Source organism: Syngnathus typhle, linkage group LG17 (genome assembly GCF_033458585.1).
Source record: "Syngnathus typhle isolate RoL2023-S1 ecotype Sweden linkage group LG17, RoL_Styp_1.0, whole genome shotgun sequence".
Lineage (NCBI taxonomy): Eukaryota > Metazoa > Chordata > Actinopteri > Syngnathiformes > Syngnathidae > Syngnathus > Syngnathus typhle.
This window is the reverse complement of record NC_083754.1, coordinates 9944970-9966530: the sequence shown is the minus strand read 5'-3', so window position 1 is coordinate 9966530 and position 21561 is coordinate 9944970. Positions and strand designations below refer to the sequence as shown.

The 21561-nt window shown below is 46.3% G+C and overlaps 2 protein-coding genes and 1 long non-coding RNA gene across 8 annotated transcripts; 1 reads left to right on the top strand and 2 right to left on the bottom strand.

Moving 5' to 3' along the window:
* Positions 1 to 1578: 1578 nt before the first annotated feature.
* Positions 1579 to 14311, bottom strand: map2k6 (mitogen-activated protein kinase kinase 6). 4 transcript variants are annotated; one of them, XM_061303123.1, is made up of 13 exons: positions 14176 to 14311; positions 13934 to 14057; positions 6078 to 6147; positions 5800 to 5848; positions 5622 to 5735; positions 5359 to 5478; positions 5171 to 5287; positions 4555 to 4606; positions 4345 to 4472; positions 4173 to 4250; positions 3864 to 4003; positions 3337 to 3382; positions 1579 to 2982 (listed from the first exon to the last, which is right to left on the bottom strand). In XM_061303123.1, the coding sequence occupies exons 2-13, from the start codon at positions 13950 to 13952 to the stop codon at positions 2905 to 2907; spliced, it is 1011 nt and encodes a 336-aa protein (XP_061159107.1). In that variant the 5' UTR covers positions 13953 to 14057; positions 14176 to 14311; the 3' UTR covers positions 1579 to 2904. The 4 variants fall into 4 exon arrangements, with proteins under 4 accessions (XP_061159107.1, XP_061159106.1, XP_061159105.1 ...); XM_061303122.1 differs by having other exon boundaries at positions 13934 to 14264; XM_061303121.1 differs by lacking the exons at positions 13934 to 14057; positions 14176 to 14311 and adding an exon at positions 13848 to 13928.
* LOC133170315 (uncharacterized) lies at positions 12301 to 14228 on the top strand. Of its 3 annotated transcripts, XR_009718553.1 has the most exons (3): positions 12301 to 12793; positions 12911 to 12952; positions 13081 to 14228. It is a non-coding gene; the product is annotated as an uncharacterized LOC133170315 (long non-coding RNA). The 3 variants fall into 3 exon arrangements; XR_009718552.1 differs by having other exon boundaries at positions 12301 to 12952; XR_009718551.1 differs by having other exon boundaries at positions 12301 to 12952; positions 13019 to 14228.
* Positions 14312 to 14376: 65 nt separating the features above from the next.
* ccdc137 (coiled-coil domain containing 137) lies at positions 14377 to 16981 on the bottom strand. Its single transcript, XM_061303125.1, has 6 exons — positions 16802 to 16981; positions 16463 to 16605; positions 16154 to 16379; positions 15846 to 15928; positions 15293 to 15372; positions 14377 to 15221 (listed from the first exon to the last, which is right to left on the bottom strand). The coding sequence occupies exons 1-6, from the start codon at positions 16870 to 16872 to the stop codon at positions 14898 to 14900; spliced, it is 927 nt and encodes a 308-aa protein (XP_061159109.1). The 5' UTR covers positions 16873 to 16981; the 3' UTR covers positions 14377 to 14897.
* Between the last annotated feature and the right edge of the window lie 4580 nt (positions 16982 to 21561).

The window sequence follows — 21561 nt, the reverse complement described above, 5'->3', positions numbered from 1 at the left end:
ATCACTTCAGTGCCTGCAGATCCGATTAATGAAAGATGTTTTTATCTTATGAGATCACATCAAACGGCAAACATTCTGACCAAATATATCATCTTGAAGAATCGGTGAAAGCCTACATCCAAATAAAGTAATCAAAACGGCACAGCTTCCGGTAGTAAATGCGCAGGTGAGCGGTTTCCCATCTACTGGAGAAATGCAGTCATTGCATGCAAAATGACAAAAAAAAAAAGTTTAATAATACAGTTTATTAAGGGTTGGCGGGCCGGATTAAACGGTCCCGTGGGCCGGATGTGGCCCGCGGGCCGTAGTTTGCCCATCACTGGTATAGCCCTAAATCACAAGCAGTCTCAAAGGGTTTCACATAGACAGAAATTGACAATTATTCTCAAAGCATCCCCTGATCTTAAGCTCCCAAAAGGGCAAGGAAAAACTAATAACACCCTTGAAAGCCAAAACTTGCCCCTCGTCGTGACTCGGAGCTGCAACACATACGTGTGCGCTTGTGTAACGGCCACATAAATATGCTACGCGAAGACAGTGGGAGAGAGTTGCCACGTTTCACCCTTCACGTCTGCCTTTTGTAAAGTACAGAGAACACTTGCGCAACCTAGTGGCTCAGTTGATGAACAAAACATGTTGGTGGAAAACATGATGGCCATCTGGAGCAATCAACACTTAATGGCACGACTTAGCTAAGTCTAGTGGTCGTCGACACACACTGCGAGCTCACAACACCGTGCACTTGCTTGTCAATCGCAAGCAATTGAACTAAAATGATACGACTAACATAAAAACAAGTACAAATGACAAAAATAAAACTCACCATTACGTTGAATTAGTGGGAGCACTGAGTTCTCAGAAACGAGCCGGTCCCATCTAGACGTAATCGGAGACAATGACACCCGAAGTGATTAAGGTGTGTCTTTCATTGCAGGATGCTTGGTCTCCATGTGTTGAAGCAGTTTTGAATGCTTCATTGCCTGGTTAGTTAGCCTGTCGCCACATATTAGCTTTGCGGGTTCGACTGGGGAAACATGTCACGTGACCGGGACGAGTGTCTTGACCTGAATTAATTGATTGTCGTTAAAAAAAAAAAAAAATCTGTGCGGCTTGGCGGCCCGGTACCAAGTGACCCACGGACCGGTACCGGTCCGCGGCCCGGTGGTGGGGACCACTGGTGTAGGGGACCACTGGTGTAGGGTACACTTGGTTGCCATGTGTGCCGACACCGCGAGTTCGAGTCCCACATATGACGGTGTGAATGCGTGTGAGTGACAAAACAAATCGTAATTCGTACGTCCTTCCGGTGAGGGCGGGTATCGAGAAGACATAGTCGGAGCAACTTTTGAAATGCTCACGGAGAGCGATTTTACAGAATAATGATAGACCTTTGAAGTGTTAAATGGAGGCTTTCGGTAGTTCAATGAAGAGGCAAGAGACTCACTACAATATTTCCTGATTCGACGATACAATTCTGCTTACTATAGCGTGATGCAAAGTGTAAGAATTTACTTCAATTGACAATAACAAATGTTGCAACTTCATCAAAATTCTGCCAACACACAATAAAAACATCCATTCTATGGAACAATAAAGCCTTTATTTGTTTTTTTTGTCTTTCCACAGTTCAAGTTTGTCACTCCCACCAAAGAGGTGGGCAAAAGAGAGTGAAGGAGGAAGAGGTAGAGCAAGTGTTCCATTCTCATTATGATCCGTGTAAAAAACAAAAGTCGCTTTGACGCATCAAGGACTGCAAGATTGTTTTCTGAAATGGGAAAAAATAAACAGCAGCTCGTTCGCGGTGTTGCTCGCTTTCTCTGATTCTCATCAGCACTCTGGACTTTCTTTTGACAGAGGTGGGCCCGACAGCTTGAAACAGCCCACGAACACTTGTGGCCGAGGGGGTAGAGACTCCATGCTCCCGATGCCCGACTTGACTCTCGAGCAAATTAAGACCGCAGAAACCCGAGCGGCGGGTCCAAAAGCGTCTGACCACTCAGCCGTGCTGTGCGTCACACTGCATTCAAACAAACTACGACCAAAAAGGTTTTCTCACTCAGCTGCACCATCAGTGTTACTGACGGTGTCACATTTAAAAAACAAACTCATAGACGAGACAGTCTTTACATCTTTAACATATAAATTATTCCCCCTTAGAAACTGAGGGCACGTGCAAGGCATAAGAAGGTGTCCGAAAGAATGAAAGCAAATGTCGCTGTGTGACAAAGAAACAAGACTTCAGTCCCGCTTCTTTGTCACACTTGGCCAGTGGCCTCATATGCAAAGACTCCAGAAATGGGGAAGAATAAGGAAAAAGGGATTCTTTTTTTCCTTTAAATGCAACCCAAAATCAGAATGCGGGTCATAAAAAGAAACCAACGCACACAATTTGCTGGCAGACAGGAGCAGTTGTGAGCTGGATTACGTGGACAGAGAAGACTGGGTGGTATCCATGGCAACAGGGCGGGCTGGGAGACGCCGACTCGCTCGTCGGCGTTACCTTTGGCGTGCCGTTATGATGTACAGTATGAAGAGACCCCCATAATGTCAAAATAGCTTCCGATGAAAGGTTGCAGTTATTAAATATTGAGTCAAAGAAAAACGTGTGTTTCTCTGAAGGGGGTGTACGTGCAAACGGAAACAAAAAAGTTCATATTTGTTTGAGTCAAACCTCTCCAGTTGCTTTGGGGAGCGCTCTCCTGCTCCAGTGCTGCCATCAGTTGTGCGACTGCGTGAGAGTCTGTCATTCCAGTGGCGGCGGGGCAGCGGCAGGGGTTACTCTCTTTATTTTGAATTTGACTCTTTTTTTTTAAAAACAAACAAACACAAAAAAAGAAGGCGGGACATCGGAGCGTTGACGGAGGGGTGGCGTCAACTCGAGGACAGGAGGCTCCCCGCCACCTATCAGTCGTCCAGGATGACCTTGACGAAACTGGCCACGTCTGTGTCTTTGGAGTCATGCAAGGTGAAAAATTGATGTTTCTGCATCGGAAGGAAGAACAAGATGACATGTAGTGAAATCATACTCCCTCCCTCTATTGCAGCGCTTGCCAAACTTTTACATCTATTGCTGCATTTGCACCTACGCACAATTTCAGACTTCAATGAACAGCATGTTTTTGAAATGTTTGAGGACATGTGGCAAAGTAATTTGAAATATAATTGAACCTTGAGTTTGCGTTAAATAAATGTATAGATTGTTTTGTCATCATGAAGTGGGGCAAAAAGTGTTGACTTTCCAAATGTGTGGAGAACGAGCGAAAGGACACGTGCGGTTGCTTTTGACGAGTCACCTTCACTAGAAACGATTCAAATCATTCCGAAAAACATACTCACCATTAATTCTGTATAGGCTGGTCTCTTATTGGGCTCCTTCCCTAAGCTGTAAAGAGAGACAAGAGAGGGCTGATGTGCATAACGTGACAAACACCCCCCCCCCCCCCCCCGGTGGACAAAAAGTGTACGCCCCCCACACATCTTTTAGCAAAGCCCTTTTTTTTTTATCTCTCAGTGAATAATGCAGTGCTTCTCAAATAGTGGGGCGCGCCCGTGCTATTCCTGGGGGGGCGCGTGTGACCCTGGGGAACAGGCTTTTTTTTTGGCAGTACTAGAATAAAGTGTAATTGCGCGTTTACTACAGCAGGGGGCAGTGGCGCTCTCATTGTTACTTCTGTCACGTTTGCGACAGTGCAACATTTTACGACTTACAAGACAAGTTAGGATAGTCACGGTGGGGAGGGGGGGCGCGAATAGTTTTCTTCTTGCTAGGGGGGGGCGTAACAGAAAATAATTGAGAAGCACTGGAATAATGCAATAGAATATTTAAGCACATAGGTGACAATGGTGGCCAGTGTGAGTCTCACCACTTAGAGATGAAGTCTACAAAGTCAGGCGAGAAGCGGTCGGCAGGCAGTTGGGGAGAGGGCTCGTCCACCACCTGCTTGAGCTGCTGGAAGGGCGTGCCCCACGATTCATACGGGAACTTGAGGATGGCCAACTCGATCTGTACAGCACGGATAGAAAAAGTCGACACCCCCCCATTCAAATGCCAGACCGACACCATTTCCAAACTTTCATGTGGCCTTGTGCATTGTGGAAGTAAAAAAAACAATCATGAATTTATGGGTGCGGATGAATGGATGGATGGCCCTTGTCATTGGCAGCGGCCTCACCATTGTGATACCAAGACTCCAAATGTCCGACTTGACGCTGTAGCCTTTCTGGTTGAGGTCCGGGTTGATGCGCTCGGGCTGAAAAACAAAGCGAGCAATTCTTCATCCAACACGCACGCGCGTGCTGCCCGGACTCGGCCAAGTGTGGGAGCGGAGTCAGGCGGCGACTCACCGCCATGTAGGGCTTGCAGCCGGCGTCCATTGTCTTGGCCACTGAGTCCACCAGGTGGCCGCTGATGCCAAAGTCGCACATTTTCACTTGGCCCAGAGTGTTGATGAGAACATTGGAGGGCTTCACATCTGGACAGCCAGAGACATTTGGCAAAGGGCGTTACTCTAGAGTCAATGGCCAAAATTGTAGCGCCCTCTTTTCTGTGCTTACCTCTGTGGATGACTGACAGGTTGCTGTGCAGGTGCTCCAAAGCCTTCACAATCTGGGGGGGGGGGGGGGGTGGGGGGACAATCACGCGTCAGCGTGTGTGACGCAAAGCGTCGAGTGACGACACGTCAAAGGAAAACTCTGTTCTTTTGTCTTGATGTGTGGGCCTTGTTTGAGCCCACCCTTCCAGGGTCTCCGATTGGACAATTTTAGCGATCAAATTCCACGTTCCTGGACCACGATTCAAAGCGGTTGGTTTGTTTCCAGATGTATCGAATTTGAGGAGGCGATAACTGTATCTGCCATTTGCCGATTGGAGGTTGTCCGACCTCTGCCAACATTGTTATTTGTAAGACGAAATCCTGCCGACCGGATTTCCAATGGAGGCCCGACGCGCCGCCGTCTACCGCTAAGCTATACAAACGTCAATGCGGGATTACAGTAAGTACTAGCGCGAAAGTCACAAATCAGAAGCAAACAAAAAAATAAGCAGCAAGCGGGGGGGGGGGGGGGGGAGCACTCGCCACACGAATCGATGAAGCGGCACGTGTTGCGACTCTCGCCGTTGCCCTCGCCGAGTTTGCTTAACGGCCGCTGCAAACGACACACCGTTACGTACAGCGACGGCGATCTTGCCCAGGATATCCTCAGGTATGGTCTTGCCTTTCTCGATGACCTTCTTGTAGAACTTATCCAGGGAGGTGTCCATCAGCTCCATGCAGATCCAAACGTCGCCCTGAGAAGATAAAGCCGGGCAGGCGGTTAAAGGCCAGCTGACCAAGGCGAGCCCTGCGCCAAGTCAGCGACCTCTCTGAAGAGGGCGCCGTAGAAGGTGACGGTGTAGAAGCAGTCCACCGTCCGCATGGAGATGTCCAGGTCCATCAGGAGACGCTTCTGCTCTAGCGTGTTGACGGTGGCTCGGATCCTCTGCGGAGGAAAGGCGGCGGTGACGAGCCGGGTCGGCGCGCCAGTCAGACCAGAGCACCGGGCCGGAGCGCCGGGCCGGAGCGCCGGGCCGGAGCGCCGGGCCGGAGCGCCGGGCCGGAGCGCCGGACCGGAGCGCGGTCTACCTTGACGGCCATGATCACGCCGCTGGGCACGTGCCTCATCTCGTAGACCACGCCGTAGGCACCCCGGCCTAGCTCGGCAATCTGCTCCAGGTCGTCTGCCTTCACCACAAAGTTCTGGGCGCCCACCACGTCACGTGTGAACAAAGGTCGGTGGCGGCGCAGCCGGGCGGACCCTTACCTGGTCTCCGATGGTGACGCACGCCTTGGAGTCGAGATCTCGCGGAGGCCTGGAAGAGGCAATCCCATGTCAATGCAAGCAAAAGAGCGGCGCGCACTCGCGGCGCCCAAAAGCGAGGGCCTCCTTCCTCGCTTTTGGCCGCAAACTCATTTCAGAAGCATGGGCTAGAAGTTGTACTCGGGACAAGTAAAATGAGGGTGTTGAGAATCACGTTTGCAAATTCTGGATCGGTCTGGGCGCATAAATGAAGATGTGGTGATGGACGGAAATGTTCCTACGCTGCAACGGCTGGCGGTGGCTGCGCAAAGACTTCTTTGGCCAGCTTCAGCCCAGGGTTCTTCTTCTTCCCTGAGAAACGAAACAAGCCGTTACTTGCGCCTGGTCGAAAAGAAAACAAAAAAGAAAACCCTTTGGGCGACTGACCCGGCAAGGACGTTATCACACTGTAGTTGGAGCGGGGACATTTTGTACACGAGCTTTAACGACATTCTTGTGTTGTGGAAACCAAAGCCAACCAAACAAACACAATGGGCTACTGTATTTTCCGCAATATTAGGCGCACCTAAAAACTTACATTTTACTAAAAAAAAAACACAGTGCGCCTTATAATGCAGAGCGCCTTATATATGGATCAATTGATGAATTTGTTGAACCATACTGGTTGTACACAGTGCTCTGGCAAAATGTTTCAGTACGTTTTAGTACCACTAGTAAATTACAAGGTCGCATCGCTTCCCAACATTACGGCAACTGTAGTCAGGGTGCGTCACCGAATAGCTGTTGTACCCGCGAGGCTATTTCATTTCAAAATAGGCTGCTCCATTAATGTTTCGAGTAAATTTACGGATTGATATGGAAGGGAAACATACCATTTTTTTTCCATGTATAATGCGCCCCCATGTATAATACGCACCCTAAAAATGGCATGTCAATGCTGGAAAAGAGCCTGTACCCATGTATAATACGTAGGGGTGTAACGATTCATCGATGCACATCGATTAATCGATATAATGCTCTACGATTTATTGGCATCGATGCTAAACGTAAACATCGATTTATATCGCCGTGTTTGACCTCGGACATTAGACGCGACTTTATTTTGAAATCCAGTTAATTGTTGCTTGCTTCCTCTTTCCGGGAGCAGTGGCGCGGCGGCGTGTTGTGTTGTGAGCAGAGCAGGCACGTGGAAGGGGAGTCGACAACTATTACGCGGCTCCTGGGCTGATGCTATGGCTAGTGTCCAAAAAGACGAGGAAATTTGCTCCCCTTTAGACTTCAAGTCATTCGTTTGGAAGCACTTTGGATTCCAAAGAAAAGATGGCTCAACGGACAAGACACGTGCAGTTTGTAAATCCTGCCATGCGGTGATCAAATATTCAGGGACCACAAATCTCGCCGCACATTTAAAGAAAAAACACGACATCAACGTTCAGTGTTAAAATAAGCACTTTGTTTACTACAATACTCTTGTAATTTCCTAAATAAAGAGTACCTTGTTGATTTTGGGTATGAATTGTTATAAATCAGGATATTGTTCTATATTTTTTATTTAAAAAATATACCGTTTTTGTCCGTGTATAGTGCGCCCCCATGTATAGTACGCACCCCTAAAAATGGCATGCTGATGCTGGAAAAAAGCTTGTACCCATGTATAATACGCACCCAATTTTTATGAATTTTTTTTTTTTTTTTTTTTTTTTTTTAAGTCCCAATGATCGTCACACACGCAGGGAGGCAATGGGTCCCATTTTTATAGTCTTTGGTATGGTCTTAACTAGGCTGGATGTAATTTTTTTTGTTGGCGTTGATTTCTCCGACTGCCCGTAAACGCACCACCGCGCTCCGTGCGCACACGGGAAAGAGGCGGCTCTGTATGGGAGAGACGTTGAAGAGGAATAAAAACACCCTTGGAAACCAAAACTTGCCCCTCGTCGTGACTCGGAGCCGCAACAAATGTTTCGGATTTGTGTAGGGTACATTGTGACAGCAAACGAGCAGGTGATCGATCAAGCGTCTGATACGAGAGCATTGCGGTCGTATGGAGCGTGTTTGAAGTGAACAGCAGAGACGAAAGGAACAAGGCAAAGTGTTGTGAAATAAAATATGACCTGTAATATGCATTTTGTTATTTGCTGATTGAAACTGCTACTTTCTTGCGCATCCGTTCTGCGCATCGGATCCATAGTGCGCATGCGCAGTCATACTGCCTCCGTATGACGTCCGGTCCGCGATGGAGATTAAAAAACAAACAATATTTGACAATAACACACCATCAAGGATTTCACCAAAGCATCAAACGATGTGTCGTCAATTATGAATTTTACTAAGTGTGTTGGGCAGGATGGCTGAATGCGATGCGCGATTGACAACAAACAAGAAGAAAGGTGAGTTTTATTTCGGGGGAGATTTGTCATGTCTCGTCCCCAGTTTTGCTATGTGTCTAGGTTGCCATAGTTTCTGTTCGCGTCGCCCCTCTCTTCCTGTGTCACCTCAATCGATGTAACGTGTTTTGTATTTAAGTCCTGTCTGCCCCTCGCTCACCGTTGGATCATTGCATGTGTTACTGTCATTCTGTTCCTGTCTTTGGTAATGTCACCCTGTCTTTTTGTTCCACGACTTTGTCGGTCAGTCCTGTTGTTGGTTTTGTTGTACCATGACTTCCTTTAAAAAAAAAATAATAATAATAATTTAAAAAAAAAAAAAAAATTTTTTTTTTCTTTGTACCCATGTATAATACGCACCCCAGATTTTAGGACAATAAATTAGTTAAATTTTGCGCACTATACACGGAAAAAAACGGTATATATATATCGATCGTAGAGCACTATATCGTGATATATCGTGAATGAATCGCAGCAGGCTTTAAGATATTGGCAATTATCGTATCGTAGTTCTTTGTATCGATATGATGTCGTATCGTGACAAAACCCGCGATTTACACCCCTAATAATACGCACCCGAATTTTTTTTTTTTTTATCTTATTATTATTACCGTTTTTTTCCGTGTATAGTGCGCAAAATTTAACTAATTTATTGTCCTAAAATCTGGGGTGCGCATTATACATGGGTACAAAAAAAATTTAATTTTTTTTTTTTTTTTTAAGAAAGTCATGGTACAACAAAACCAACAACAGGACTGACCGACTGACAGGACTGAGCGACAAAGTCGTGGAACAAAAAGACAGGGTGACATTACCAAAGACAGGAACAGAATGACAAAAATTTTTTCCTTTCTTCTCTGCTGTTCACTTCAAACACGCTCCATGCGACCGCAATGCTCTCGTATCAGACGCTTGCTCGATCACCTGCTCGTTTGCTGTCCCGTGCGCGCACGGAGCGCGGTGGTGCGTTTATGGGCAGTCGGAGAAATCAACGCCAACAAAAAAAAATTACATCCAGCCTAGTTAAGACCATACCAAAGACTATAAAAATGGGACCCATTGCCTCCCTGCGTGTGTGACGATCATTGGGACTTAAAAAAAAAAAAAAAAAAAAATTCATAAAAAAAAAATTCATAAAAATTGGGTGCGTATTATACATGGGTACAGGCTTTTTTCCAGCATCAGCATGCCATTTTTAGGGTGCGTACATGGGGGCGCACTATACACGGAAAAAAACGGTATTTATTTTTTATAAGTCCCAATGATCGTCACACACGTATCTGGGTGTGGTGAAATTTGTCCTCTGCATTTGACCCATCCCCGTGTGATTTTGATCCATCCCCTGGGGGAGAGGGGAGCAGTGAGCAGCAGCGGCGCCGCGCTCGGGAATCATTTGGTGATCTAACCCCCCAATTCCGACCCTTAATGCTGAGTGCCAAGCAGGGAGGCAATGGGTCCCATTTTTATAGTCTTTGGTATGGTCTTAACTAGGCTGGTTGTATTTTTCTTGTCGGCGTTGATTTCTCCGACTGCCCGTAAAGGCACCACCGCGATCAGGTTAAAATGAAGAGAGGAAAGTGACGTGCGGACATGTGAAAAAGGCGGCTCTGTATGGGAGAGAAGTTGAAGAGGAATAAAAACACCCTTGGAAACCAAAACTTGCCCCTCGTCGTGACTCGGAGCCGCAACAAATGTTTCGGATTTGTGTAGGGTACATTGTGACAGCAAACGAGCAGGTGATCGAGCAAGCGTCTCATACGAGATCATTGCGTTCGTATGGAGCGTGTTTGAAGTGAACAGCAGAGACGAAAGGAACAAGGCAAAGTGTTGTGAAATAAAATATTACCTGTAATACGCATTTTGTTATTTGCTGATTGTATTAAACTATCACATTGGAGATTAAAAAACAAACAATATTTGACAATAACACAGGTTTCTGTTCCTGTCTTTGGTAATGTCACCCTTTCTTTTTGTTCCACGTCTTTGTCGATCAGTCCTGTTGTTGGTTTTGTTAGAGAGTTATGTTACCGTATTTTCCGCCCTATAAGGCGCACCTAAAAACCTAAATTTTTATCAAAAGTCGACAGTGCGCCTTATAGTCCGGTGCGCCTTATATATGGATCAAGTGATGAATTTGTTGATCCATACTGGTTGTACACGGTGCTCTGCCAAAATGTTTTAGTACGTTTTAGTACGACTAGCAGATTACAAGGTCGCATCGCTTCCCAACATTACGGTAACTGTAGTCAGGGGGCGTCACCGAATAGCTGTTGTACCCGCGAGGCTATTTCATTTCAAAATAGGCTGCTCCGTTAATGTTTCGAGTAAATCTACGGATCGATATGGAAGGGAAACATAGGTAAGTAGTACCAATGCGTTAGATCGAACTTTAGTCAGTTCTGATCATTTTATAGGAGATCGTTTGAGCAACGCGATTGTTTACACTTTGCTGAGGCTCATGGGAGATTGCGAGCTGAGGGTCATGGGTTTTTGCGGATGGCTAATGCTATAACGATAGCTGCTATACGCGCAAGGCTATTTCATGTCAAAATAGGCTGCTCTGTTCATATTTCGAGTAAATCTACGGATCGATATGGAAGGGAAACATAGGTAAGTAGTACCAATGCGTTAGATCGAACTTTTGTCAGTTCTGATCATTTTATAGGAAATCGTTTGAGAAACGCGATTGTTTACACTTTGCTGAGGCTCATGGGAGATTGCGAGCTGAGGCTCATAGGAAATTGCGGATGGCTAATGCTATAACAATAGCTGCTATACGCGCGAGGCTATTTCATGTCAAAATAGGCTGCTCTGTTAATGTTTCGAGTAAATCTACGGATCGAGAGGGCTCGTTGGTTATTGGCTAGTGGATGCATACCGCAACCCTAGTCAACCTCAGTTTGTTGCAGTGTAGCTTCTATTTTATGCGCCTTATAATCTGGTGCGCCTTATATATGGACAAAGTTTTAAAATGGGCCGTTCAATGAAGGTGCGCCTTATAATCCGGTGCGCCTAATTGTGCGGAAAATACGGTACTCTGATTTGGTGACACAAATTCCAGCAGGGATGTCTTATCCAAGAGGGGATTAAGGTGAGGAACAAGCAACAGGAGAATGGCCCACTGATGACGAAGCAACCCAAATGGGGGCAGGGAGGGGGGTAGGTCATCCTGGAAAGAGAAAGCAACACCCATCTTCCTCATGATGCGCCTTTACTTCATGGGGGAATTGAGCAAGATTTTAGCGGCCGCATGCGGTCAACTCAACTGCAAATTTCTTTCTGCAGCCTCTGACAAGAGTTCATTCAGAAAGGCGATCTGCCAACCCCCCCCCCCCCCCCCCCCCCAAGACCCCAGCTGGGACTTCCGTTCAGCACTCTGTCCCTTCAGCAGCAGAGTGCACAAGACTGCACCGCAGAGTTCCTTGGCTCTTTGCAACAGCTTTGGTCTCCCTCTTGACCTGCCTTGACCTTGAAATAAATAAACGAAACGAAGCCTCCGGAACATGACTTTTAATTTCTCCAACACACTTCTTTTGCGCCAGAGAACTTATCCGCTCGCATTTGCCAGTAAAAAATAAAAAGGCAGCGGGGCGCTTCAGACTTTCGACTGGCTCTTGCTGCCACTTGGCGAGTCATGCCACAGCAGTCGAGAGGAAGCGTGATTCAGTCAAACCCCACCGTGGTCCGATCAAGTTGGAGCGGGGGGTGGGGGTTGGTTGCAAGTATTTCCGAGATTCTGCAGCCAAACTCTAGGCAGATTTGAGTCCTAAATCAAAAATAGAGCGGCCCCATCCTCGCTGAGTGCACTGATAAAAATAGACTGGGCTTCCTCTGTGCGGGTTGAAGTAAGAGCGGCAAACGGCTTGACAAACATGCCGGCGTTCGTTGAGCTCGAATGAAAACAAACAAACGTGCATACCAAAGTTTCTATTTTGGGGTCCTTTCAAATGCCGCTGTAAAAATGCGGTGACAATGCATCCAGCATCAAAGCATGCGCTTGCACGCCGCAACTTCGAGTTATTTGGGGAACGGATTTGGCAGGCGACACCATTTTTTTCTCTGCAAAATCTATCGTGCAAGTGTGCCTAATATTTGGATCCCACTCGTACTTCCTGCCATGATGAAACTAACATGACAGCGTGTGCGAGTACGGTGCGACACAGTCGCGAGGGTAGTTTTTGACGGGGGGCTATGTTGTCATTGCGCACACTTGGTGCATTGCCAATAGGACGGCGCCAGATCGGAGGTTTTACAGGCATTGCATTTGATGTTTGTAAAACACCATGACAAGAAACGTCCGCCCGTCTGTCCGGAACATTTGTTGGTCTTGCATAACTTTACCTGTGTGCATGCACGCCGCAGTCCAGGTGAATTGTTTCAAATGTAATCCGATGTAGTTGTTTTTTTTGTGTGTGTGTGTGTGTGGGGGGGGGCGCTATGATGTCATTGCGCACACTTGGTGCATTGCTAGGCGTTGCCAATAGGACGGCGCCAGATCGGAGGTTTTACAGGCATTGCGTTTGATGTTTGTAAAACACCATAACAAGAAACGTCCGCCCGTCTGTCCGGAACATAAGTTAACTTTACCCGTGTGCATGCACGTCGCAGTCCAGGTGAATTGTTTCAAATGTAATCCGATTCTGTGTAAGAAATCTCTTTTCAACATGCACTGCAGTTTAAAGTAAACCGTTTTGTGAGCATCAGCACTTGATTGCGTTTTTTCATTGCAGTTTTGGGTTCATGCTGTGGAGTATGAAATCCAAGATATTCAAGTAAGTGTGGATCTAGTAGGAGGTACATTTGGGGCTTAGACATTTGCTATAAGTAATTACAAACAGGTTGGCAGGGGCAAGCACTATTCGGTGAGAAGCGACTGCAATCATCATCATCATCTTTGCAGCCAACCTGTGCAGCAGCGAGTTGCTTGCGTCCAGTAGACTGTCAACAAGAGCTGCGGCCCAAGTCAAAACATGCCTCGGTAGGCCAAAGGGAACCACAGTATGTGTACTCCCCCACCATGGTAACGCGAGAATGATTGTGTAACAGCACAAGCGATGAACTTGTAATGTAAATTGACATCGTCATACAGAGTGTGCGCGTGTATTTGTGTGCGTGTGTGACGCAGAGAAAGCACCTTTACTTGATTTTTCTGATGTGCTTTTTTCCCCCACAGGGTTGGGCACAACATGTCTCATTGCTTTTTCCCCCTAAAGAGAAAATTAGAGTAAAAATATACGAGGGCGAGGCTAAACGTGTTTTGATGTACCGGAGCTATCAATCACAACCAATGAGTAATACATCACGACGACAAAAATACGAACACCTGCAGTCGCCATTGTATTTTTTTTTTTTTTTACAATCTAATCACTCCTAGGGATTGATTTTAAGATCAGATGTGTATCTTTTTTCACTCTGGAAAATGACGTTAACTTTGAAGACAATGGAGACGCGAGTAGCGAACCTAGCCACAACGCTAGCTGCAAATGTTATGTAGCATGTCAACAGCGGGGTGCTAGTTTGCGAACACGCACTCTTTACACAATACATAGTCAACGAGGCGTGCTGACTGACTAGCTCCTTGCATTTCCCCCCTCTTGCACCGTGCACAGCTTTCCACCTGGCGACTTAAATTTCTTAAAAGGTGGCTAGCTTACAAAGACGACTTACGCAGACATATATGCAATATATGCATTCCTCAGGGAAAAAGTAGCATGTGAGCGTTGTAGGGAGGGTAAAAAAAAAACCCCACATACCTCCTTTGGACAGAGACATTTCCCCTTTGCTTTGATGAGGGGGAAGGGAAGCACAAAGACTTTTTGCCTTTTTCTACTCCCTCCCTCGCCGCATCGAACTCCTACGCCCGCTCAGGATCGCAGGCTGCTCGTGCAGGGGAAAAAATAGCAGCAACGATGAGCAAAAAATGAAATAAAAATGTCCGTCTTTGCGCGCCCCAATCGTCCCCGACTGCTTAAGTAAACGTTCGCCGGGCGATTACCAGGCAGATGCACGCTTTGTCTTGGGATCGCAGGCTATACACTTCGAGTAAGTTTGCTTTAAAAAAAAAAAAAAAAGCACTTTTAGGGTAGCCAAAGTCTGACAGCTGGGGGGGTTAGCAGCGTGATGACGTACTTCCTGCTACGCCGCTAAGCACATTGGGTATTATAGTCTTCTTTTATAAAAGCCATAGAGCGCCCTCTTCACGTTCTTCTTTTATTTTTTTAAGGATAAGATTTACACATAACACAACCTGCATTACTAAATACGATGAAAAAATCGACATCTCAAAGGCAGCTTGGTTCTTTTGCTATGTTGGAGAAAGACAGACAAAAAAACTTAGATTCAGTTTTCGCGTTCACTTCCACATCCCAGAATGAAAATTGCATTCTAACGAATTGGTCGGGAGTACTCCTATCTCAAGGGAGCGCCGTACAAATATTCGGCCCAAGATACAAGCTAGAACGTTTTGTATCTATGTGAGCAGCTGCTTCTCACTTCAAGACAAATTTGTTGTTTCTTTTGCAATAGACGCGAAATGCCACAACCTCCACCTAGTGAAAAGAGAAACTGACAGAGGATTAACTTTGAGTGGAGAACTACACAGGTTCATTTGTTCAAGAGTGGCTATAAAGTGGCCTCTTTGGCGAGGGAAGTCGGCCTTGATGGTTGTTGGGTGGGCATAAAGCCAGGAGGCAAATGGGCCGGCCTGTCTCGTGAGTGTTATCGTCGTTTGCCTCCAGGTTGCGCTGCAACTGCAGCCTTGCCCCACGACCCGCCGACAATGTCAGGACCAAGACCGCTGGTGCTGGCCTCCTGCTGCTGGCCTCCTGCTGCTGGCCTCCTGCTGCTGGCCTCCTGCTGCTGGCCTCCTGCTGCTGGCCTCCTGCTGCTGGCCTCCTGCTGCTGCTGTTTCTTCAGCTGGCGATAGGCCAGCACCGCCCGCCGCCTTTCCTCCTCCATCATCCTCCGGCGGGCCATAGACGACTCGGACGTAGGCGTGGCTGTGTGGCCGAGGAGCGAGTTGAGGAGGACCTCCTTAGCTGTCTTCCAGAGGCCAGATCTGAGGTGTTAGGAATGTGCAACATGCCAATGTCGATCATAGGAGTTTGTTTTACCCCAGGCTTGATGAGCGCTTTCTTGGGTTTGCTGGTTAGTGAAGGCGGCTCTGTTGAAACCTCGCCAAAAGCAATGTCATCTGAGGAGGAGGACACAAAGCAAACTTTTACTGGCTCACTTTTGTCTCACTCATGTAAGAAAGAAATACATTTTTGTCCCCATACTTAAAAAGATGTTTTCATAAAAAGTCTCTTGATAATTTCTGTCAAAGGAAACAACGGGATTGAAGAAAAAATAAATAAATAACATGCTTGAAATCACTCAAAATTGAGGCCAGCGGTACATCTTTCTCATGCAAATGCAGAGCATACCTTTGGTTAGCATGACAACTGACTGTTGCTGGCTTGGCACATTATCACTTATCTTACTTTTAGTAGAGACTTACTGGTGGCCACTCCAGAAAGTTAAGTTAAAAACTCACACAGCCTTTTCTATCTTTGTAGAAAACATCATTGGGTTGAGGTAACAGACAGATATCAGGAAGATATAAGCACTAATCAGGCCCGAAACAAAAGAAAAAAAATACTAAATTGCCCTTAAGTTGCAATTTACCTTGGAACATTTCCTTTTCCATTCGGACCTCCTGTCGCTCCAACTTTTTCCGCTGTCGTTTCTGTAATTTCAGTTTGTCGTACCTATGGCAACAAGTGACGCGCAACAAACATCAAAGTGCTTTCTATGGGTTCTAGCCTCCAAAAAGATGTTTGCGACCACATTCGTTTTGCATGAGTGACTGGTGATCCTGCCCGCGTGCGAGGGTATTATAGTAGCTTCATTGCGCCTTGTATTTTTTTACTTTACTTTTGTGGCTACTGAAATTGTAAGTCAAGGTAGCACTGCCACTGTTCGAAAATGCTTACGCTTTCATTTTGTCTGACTTTCCACCATTGGCAGGCTTCTCCTGTTTGTCTTCATTTAGCTCGGGTTTCCTCTCCACCTGATTGTTGGTGAGGAAGAGGACGTGCTTTGACTCCATCTCCATGCGTTGATTGAACTGAAGCTCACTTTCCCGCTTCCCTCGCTTGAAACGTGGGATGGCAATGTCGTCGACCGTGGACTTCTCTGGTTTCCTATGAAGAACGAAAACTGGGGTGGAGAATTGAGAGAGCGAAAATGATACATTATCACACGCATGGAACTTTGAAACGGGTAACGTTTTGTTTGCTCACTGTCTCGTTTTTTTTTTGCTGTCAAAGAGCTATTTTCCATCCTCTCCTTGCTCTTCAAGAGCTCCTGCAGCTTGAAGGGGATGTGCTCAAGGTGGTCCCCTTGGTTGGCGTCTCTTTTAGCTTCACCATCCCGTTTCTTCGCACTGAAATGTTGAAAGACTGGTTTCAATTGAAAAATGGAGTACTCCTTGTCATTAAATAACGAGGCTTATCTAAGTCTTCATGACCAACGTTTATCGCAAGATTCAACCACAATCGGAGTGTTAAATGGGTAGGCAGTAGCATGCTAGCCACTAAGGCTAACGGTCGCCTTCAGTCAAATGTAGCGACTTAAATTACCTGGGCTGCTTTGCTGTTTTGTCAGCCACCTCCCCACAGTTGTTACTATTGCGCTTCTTACGCTTCCCCATGTCGATACACGTCGGTATTAATCTAAAAGCACATCTGAAATTAACCTAACCACTATTCTCATGTGGAGGCAGTTTCCGTAGCGTTTACCCTTTGAACTATGACGTCAGAGGAGCGAGCGATAGGAATTTTAATATTTTTCTTCTTTCGCGGTTCTCGTCACGTCGAAAAGGTACTTACTTACAAAATGACGGATTTATTTCAAATTATACAAAAGAATATTGAATTATTTAATCCCTCCCAAAGAAATGCCGACAGCCACAGCAAAGTAGTTTGAAATACAGTAATCCCTCGCTACATCGCGGTTCGTTTATCGGGGTTTCACTACATTGCGGATTTTTTTTCCAAATTAAAAAAAAAAAAGTCAAAATAAAACTTCTAAATTGAGGAATTATGGCACAAAACTTGCCCACACGCCAGCAAAAGGCAAGGAGTGCCAACGCAATTGCAGTGCGTACACTTGTAGCTTTTTATAAAAAAATGTTGTAATAATAAGAGTTCTAAATACGTATATTACAGCGTTGTACCTTGTTATAGAAAAATTGTTACAATAGTAAAAGAGTTATAAAAACATATTTACAGTATGTACACTTGTACCTTGTTATAAAAAAATACAATAATAAAAGTTGTTCTAAAAAAATAATTACAGTATGTGTTAAGAATTTTCCATGTTATTTATTTAATTCAGCCATGCTTTGATATGAGGTAGCGTGATTTATTTTGAAGGCCGTTTTCAGGCAATACCACTTCCTGTTTTACGTTCGTGAACATATGTCGGTTACAGTTGTACAGGAGTCATTGACGATGTAAGTGGGTCTCCTAACAAGAGAAATGTGTCTACCCTTTAGGACAATGTAGTATTGCTCCAAATGTTCGTTTAAATTCCTTTAGAGGTCCGTTTTCGTGTGTAAGCACGCTCGTGAATTAGCATATTTCCGCTAACTCGTTAGCCTGCCCAGTACTTCTTGTTAACATGTTACACGCACACACGTATAATATTTATGTTTTCAATATTTATACAAAATTTTCTGTATGTCATTTATACTATTAATGTTTGAAACAATTATTTAATGTTCTAATAATAAAATATGCACTTAAATGGTTCCATATACATTTATTGACGCAAAAATGGACAAGTAAAAAAAAAAAAGTACAGATAAGAGGGTGACCGTACGTCGCGGATTTCACTTATCGCGGGTGGTTTTTGGAACCAATTATCGGCGATAAACGAGGGATTACTGTACTGTGATCCAGTCTGATATGCACCGACTTTTCTTGGTCACAGTACTATTTGACTTTGTGAAACACATACAGAACCCATAACATAATACAAAAATTACAGGGACATTCGCGCTAAAAACTTCAGAAGTCGAGGCAGACGTGCTCACTACGAATCCACTGTACTACCATGTTGCATGTCACCAAATGCTAACTAAATGTCCCGCTCGGGACAAAACGGTGGCTCTTTGCCTGGTCAGCTTCCAAATGATGGGCGGAGCTACAAGGTGGTTGCAATCTAAAAAGTTTGTTTACAGACATATTTTCAGAAATACAATCGACTCCCTTGTGTCATTTCACACTTGATGGATGAGAGCGGCAGGCACTTCAGAGACTCAAACACGAGCACACAATGCAAGAAAAAATTTTTTTTTGCAGAATTTCCCCCTGGAAATATCAGCACATTAGTAATTCCAATTCACGTGGCTTGGCATAGACTTTATGCTGGTAGATCTTCTGTTGAAGTCGTGCAGTGGCAAACAGAGTCCAGCGCTTGGGTGTCCAGGCCGCACTGAGAGTTCCACACGGTGCCGTTTTCCAGCGGGTCAACACAGCACGTTGCTGGAACGCCACAGGCCAGAACTCCTGAAGCAGAGCAGTTATAGTATCTGTGAGGTAAGGATTTTGGAAAGAAAAGCTTTGTGACGCAAGCAGTGTTGGTTAGGTTCAACTATGACATGTCATCACGGGTTACTGGGGTCACAGTGTCACTATCTGGCAAATTCTTTTTTACGGTCAGAGGCGTAGCCAAGCCGGGGCGAGCCGGGGGCGGTTAGGACTCCCTGCGCCCCGGTTGAAAAAAATCTAGCTTTTTCGATTCTTCAGTTTTTTTCTTTCGGTCTTGCGTGAATGTCCTTGCGCTATTCTATGTGCGCGATGTTATCCATTCACCGTTTGCCTCCCGGACCCGGAGGTTGTTTTAGCGATCAGCGAACGGCGTGGGTGATGTTCGATCTTTTTTTCCTGTGGGCGCGCGCCCCTACTGGAAAAATTCCTGGCTACGCCTCTGTTTACGGTTAAGTTCATTTTGGTCAAACTCTTTATGTTAGGAGCAATTTCACTTTTGATCACTGGATGGCAGCAGACTAATTTCATTGAAGGGTGCAAACTACAAAAAATATCCAAAGAGAAAGTACTTTCTTTCAGCACAGCCTAGTTTTTAATGAAATTATTGACGTTCGACTGTAATCCTGCTTTGTTACGCCTACTGATAGTGAATACCATCCATCCATCCATCCATCCATCCATCCATCCATCCATCCTCTTTTGCTTATCCGGGGTCGGGTCGCGGGGGCAGCAGCTTCAGGAGGGACTCCCAGACTTCCCTCTCCCCAGCCACTTCATCTAGCTCATCCCGGGGGATCCCAAGGCGTTCCCAGGCCAGCTGAGAGACATAGTCTCTCCAGCACGTCCTGGGTCGTCCCCGGGGTCTCCTACCGGTGGGACATGCCCGGAACACCTGACCCGGGGAGACGTCCAGGAGGCATCCTGATGAGATGCCCGAGCCACCTCATCTGGCTCTTCTCAATGTGGAGGAGTAGCGACTCTACTCCGAATCTCTCCCGGATGACCGAACTTCTCACTCTATCTCTAAGGGCGAGCCCGGACATCCTGCGGAGAAAACTCATTTCGGCTGCTTGTATCCGGGATCTGGAGAGAGCTGGAGATCACGGCCTGAAGAAGCCAACAGCACCACGTCGTCTGCAAAAAGCAGAGACGCGATGCTGAGGTCCCCAAATCGGACACCCTCAACGCCTCGGCTGCGCCTAGAAATTCTGTCCATAAAAATTATGAACAGAATTGGTGACAAAGGGTAGCCTTGGTGGAGTCCAACCGTCACTGGGAACGAATCCGACTTACTGCCGGAAATGCGGACCAAACTCTGGCATTGGTGATACAGAGACCGAACCGCCCTTATCAGTTGGCTCGGTACCCCGTACTCCCGAAGCACCCCCCACAGAACCTCCCGAAGGACACGGTCCCGAGGCCCTGCTTCCACAATGGAAGGCGTGTAGGTGGAATTGAGGAGGTCTTCGAAGTATTCTCCCCACCGACACACGACGTCCCGAGTCGAGGTCAGCAGCACGCCATCTCCACTGTAAACAGTGTTGACGTTGCACTACTTCCCCCTCCTGAGACGCCGGATGGTGGACCAGAATTTCCTCGAAGCCGTCCGGAAGTCATTCTTTATGGCCTCGCCAAACTCCTCCCACGCCCGGGTTTTTGCCTCAGCAACCGCCGAAGCCGCGTTCCGCTTGGCCATCCGGTACCTGTCAGCTGCCTCCGGAGTCCCGCACTCCAAAACGGCCTGATAGGACTCCTTCTTCAGCTTGACGGCATCCCTTACTGTCGGTGTCCACCAGCGGGTTCGGGGATTGCCCCCAGGACAGGCACCAATGACCTTACGGCCACAGCTCCGGTCGGCCGCCTAAACAATGGAGGCGCGGAACAAGGTCCAGTCGGACTCAATGTCCCCCGTCTCCCCCGGGACGTGGGAAAAGCTCTGCCGGAGGTGGGAGTTGAAGCTCTTCCTGACAGGGGATTCCGCCAGACTTTTCCTTAGTCGTCCACCCTTAAGTGTGAAACTAAATATATTGTGACAACTCCAGGGAATTATTTCAAAATGTGAAAAAAATAAAGGATACAGAATGTTTTCTTTTAAAAACGTCTGTCACGCTATGTCATTTTTAGCCACTAGAGTGGAGCCTACGTGCATCTCAAAGGATAATGTTCATTCTGTCACGGTCGGGAGTGAAAGATGGAGCAGGGCGACCAAGTGCAGCTTGGAGCAGGGTTTATTGCGGGAACTTACAGACAGACTCGGTAAACAGACATAACTTGCAACCAAACCAACAACAGATACTAAACGAGATGTGAGACAAAGGGACCGGGTGACATTAGCAATGAACCGACAGGGGAGTGACACGGAGACAGGACTTAAATACAAGACTGGAAATGAGAGGCAGGTGAGAATTATCACACTGATCATTGGAACACAGGAGGGGAGGGGCGAGCACACAGACACACGGACAGACACTATCACAATATGGACATGATTGGGGCGAGTCGTGACAGATAAAGGAAAAAGCACTACATATTTCGCAAACTTGCTCACTTGGTAATATGGAGTCAAACCAGTCGTTGGTTTTGAATGAAGGCTTTATTATAGGGGTGTGAATCGCAGGTTTTGTCACGATACGATATAATATCGATACAAAGAACTACGATACGATATTTGCCGATATCTTAAAGCCTGCTGCGATTCATTCACGATATATCGCGATATAGTGCTCTACGATCGATATTCTTTTTTTTAATAAAAAATCTAGAACAATATCCTGATTTATAACAATTCATACTGTTAGGGTGGTGCTCACTCTAACTTATTTTGCAAGAACCACACAGGAGTCAAG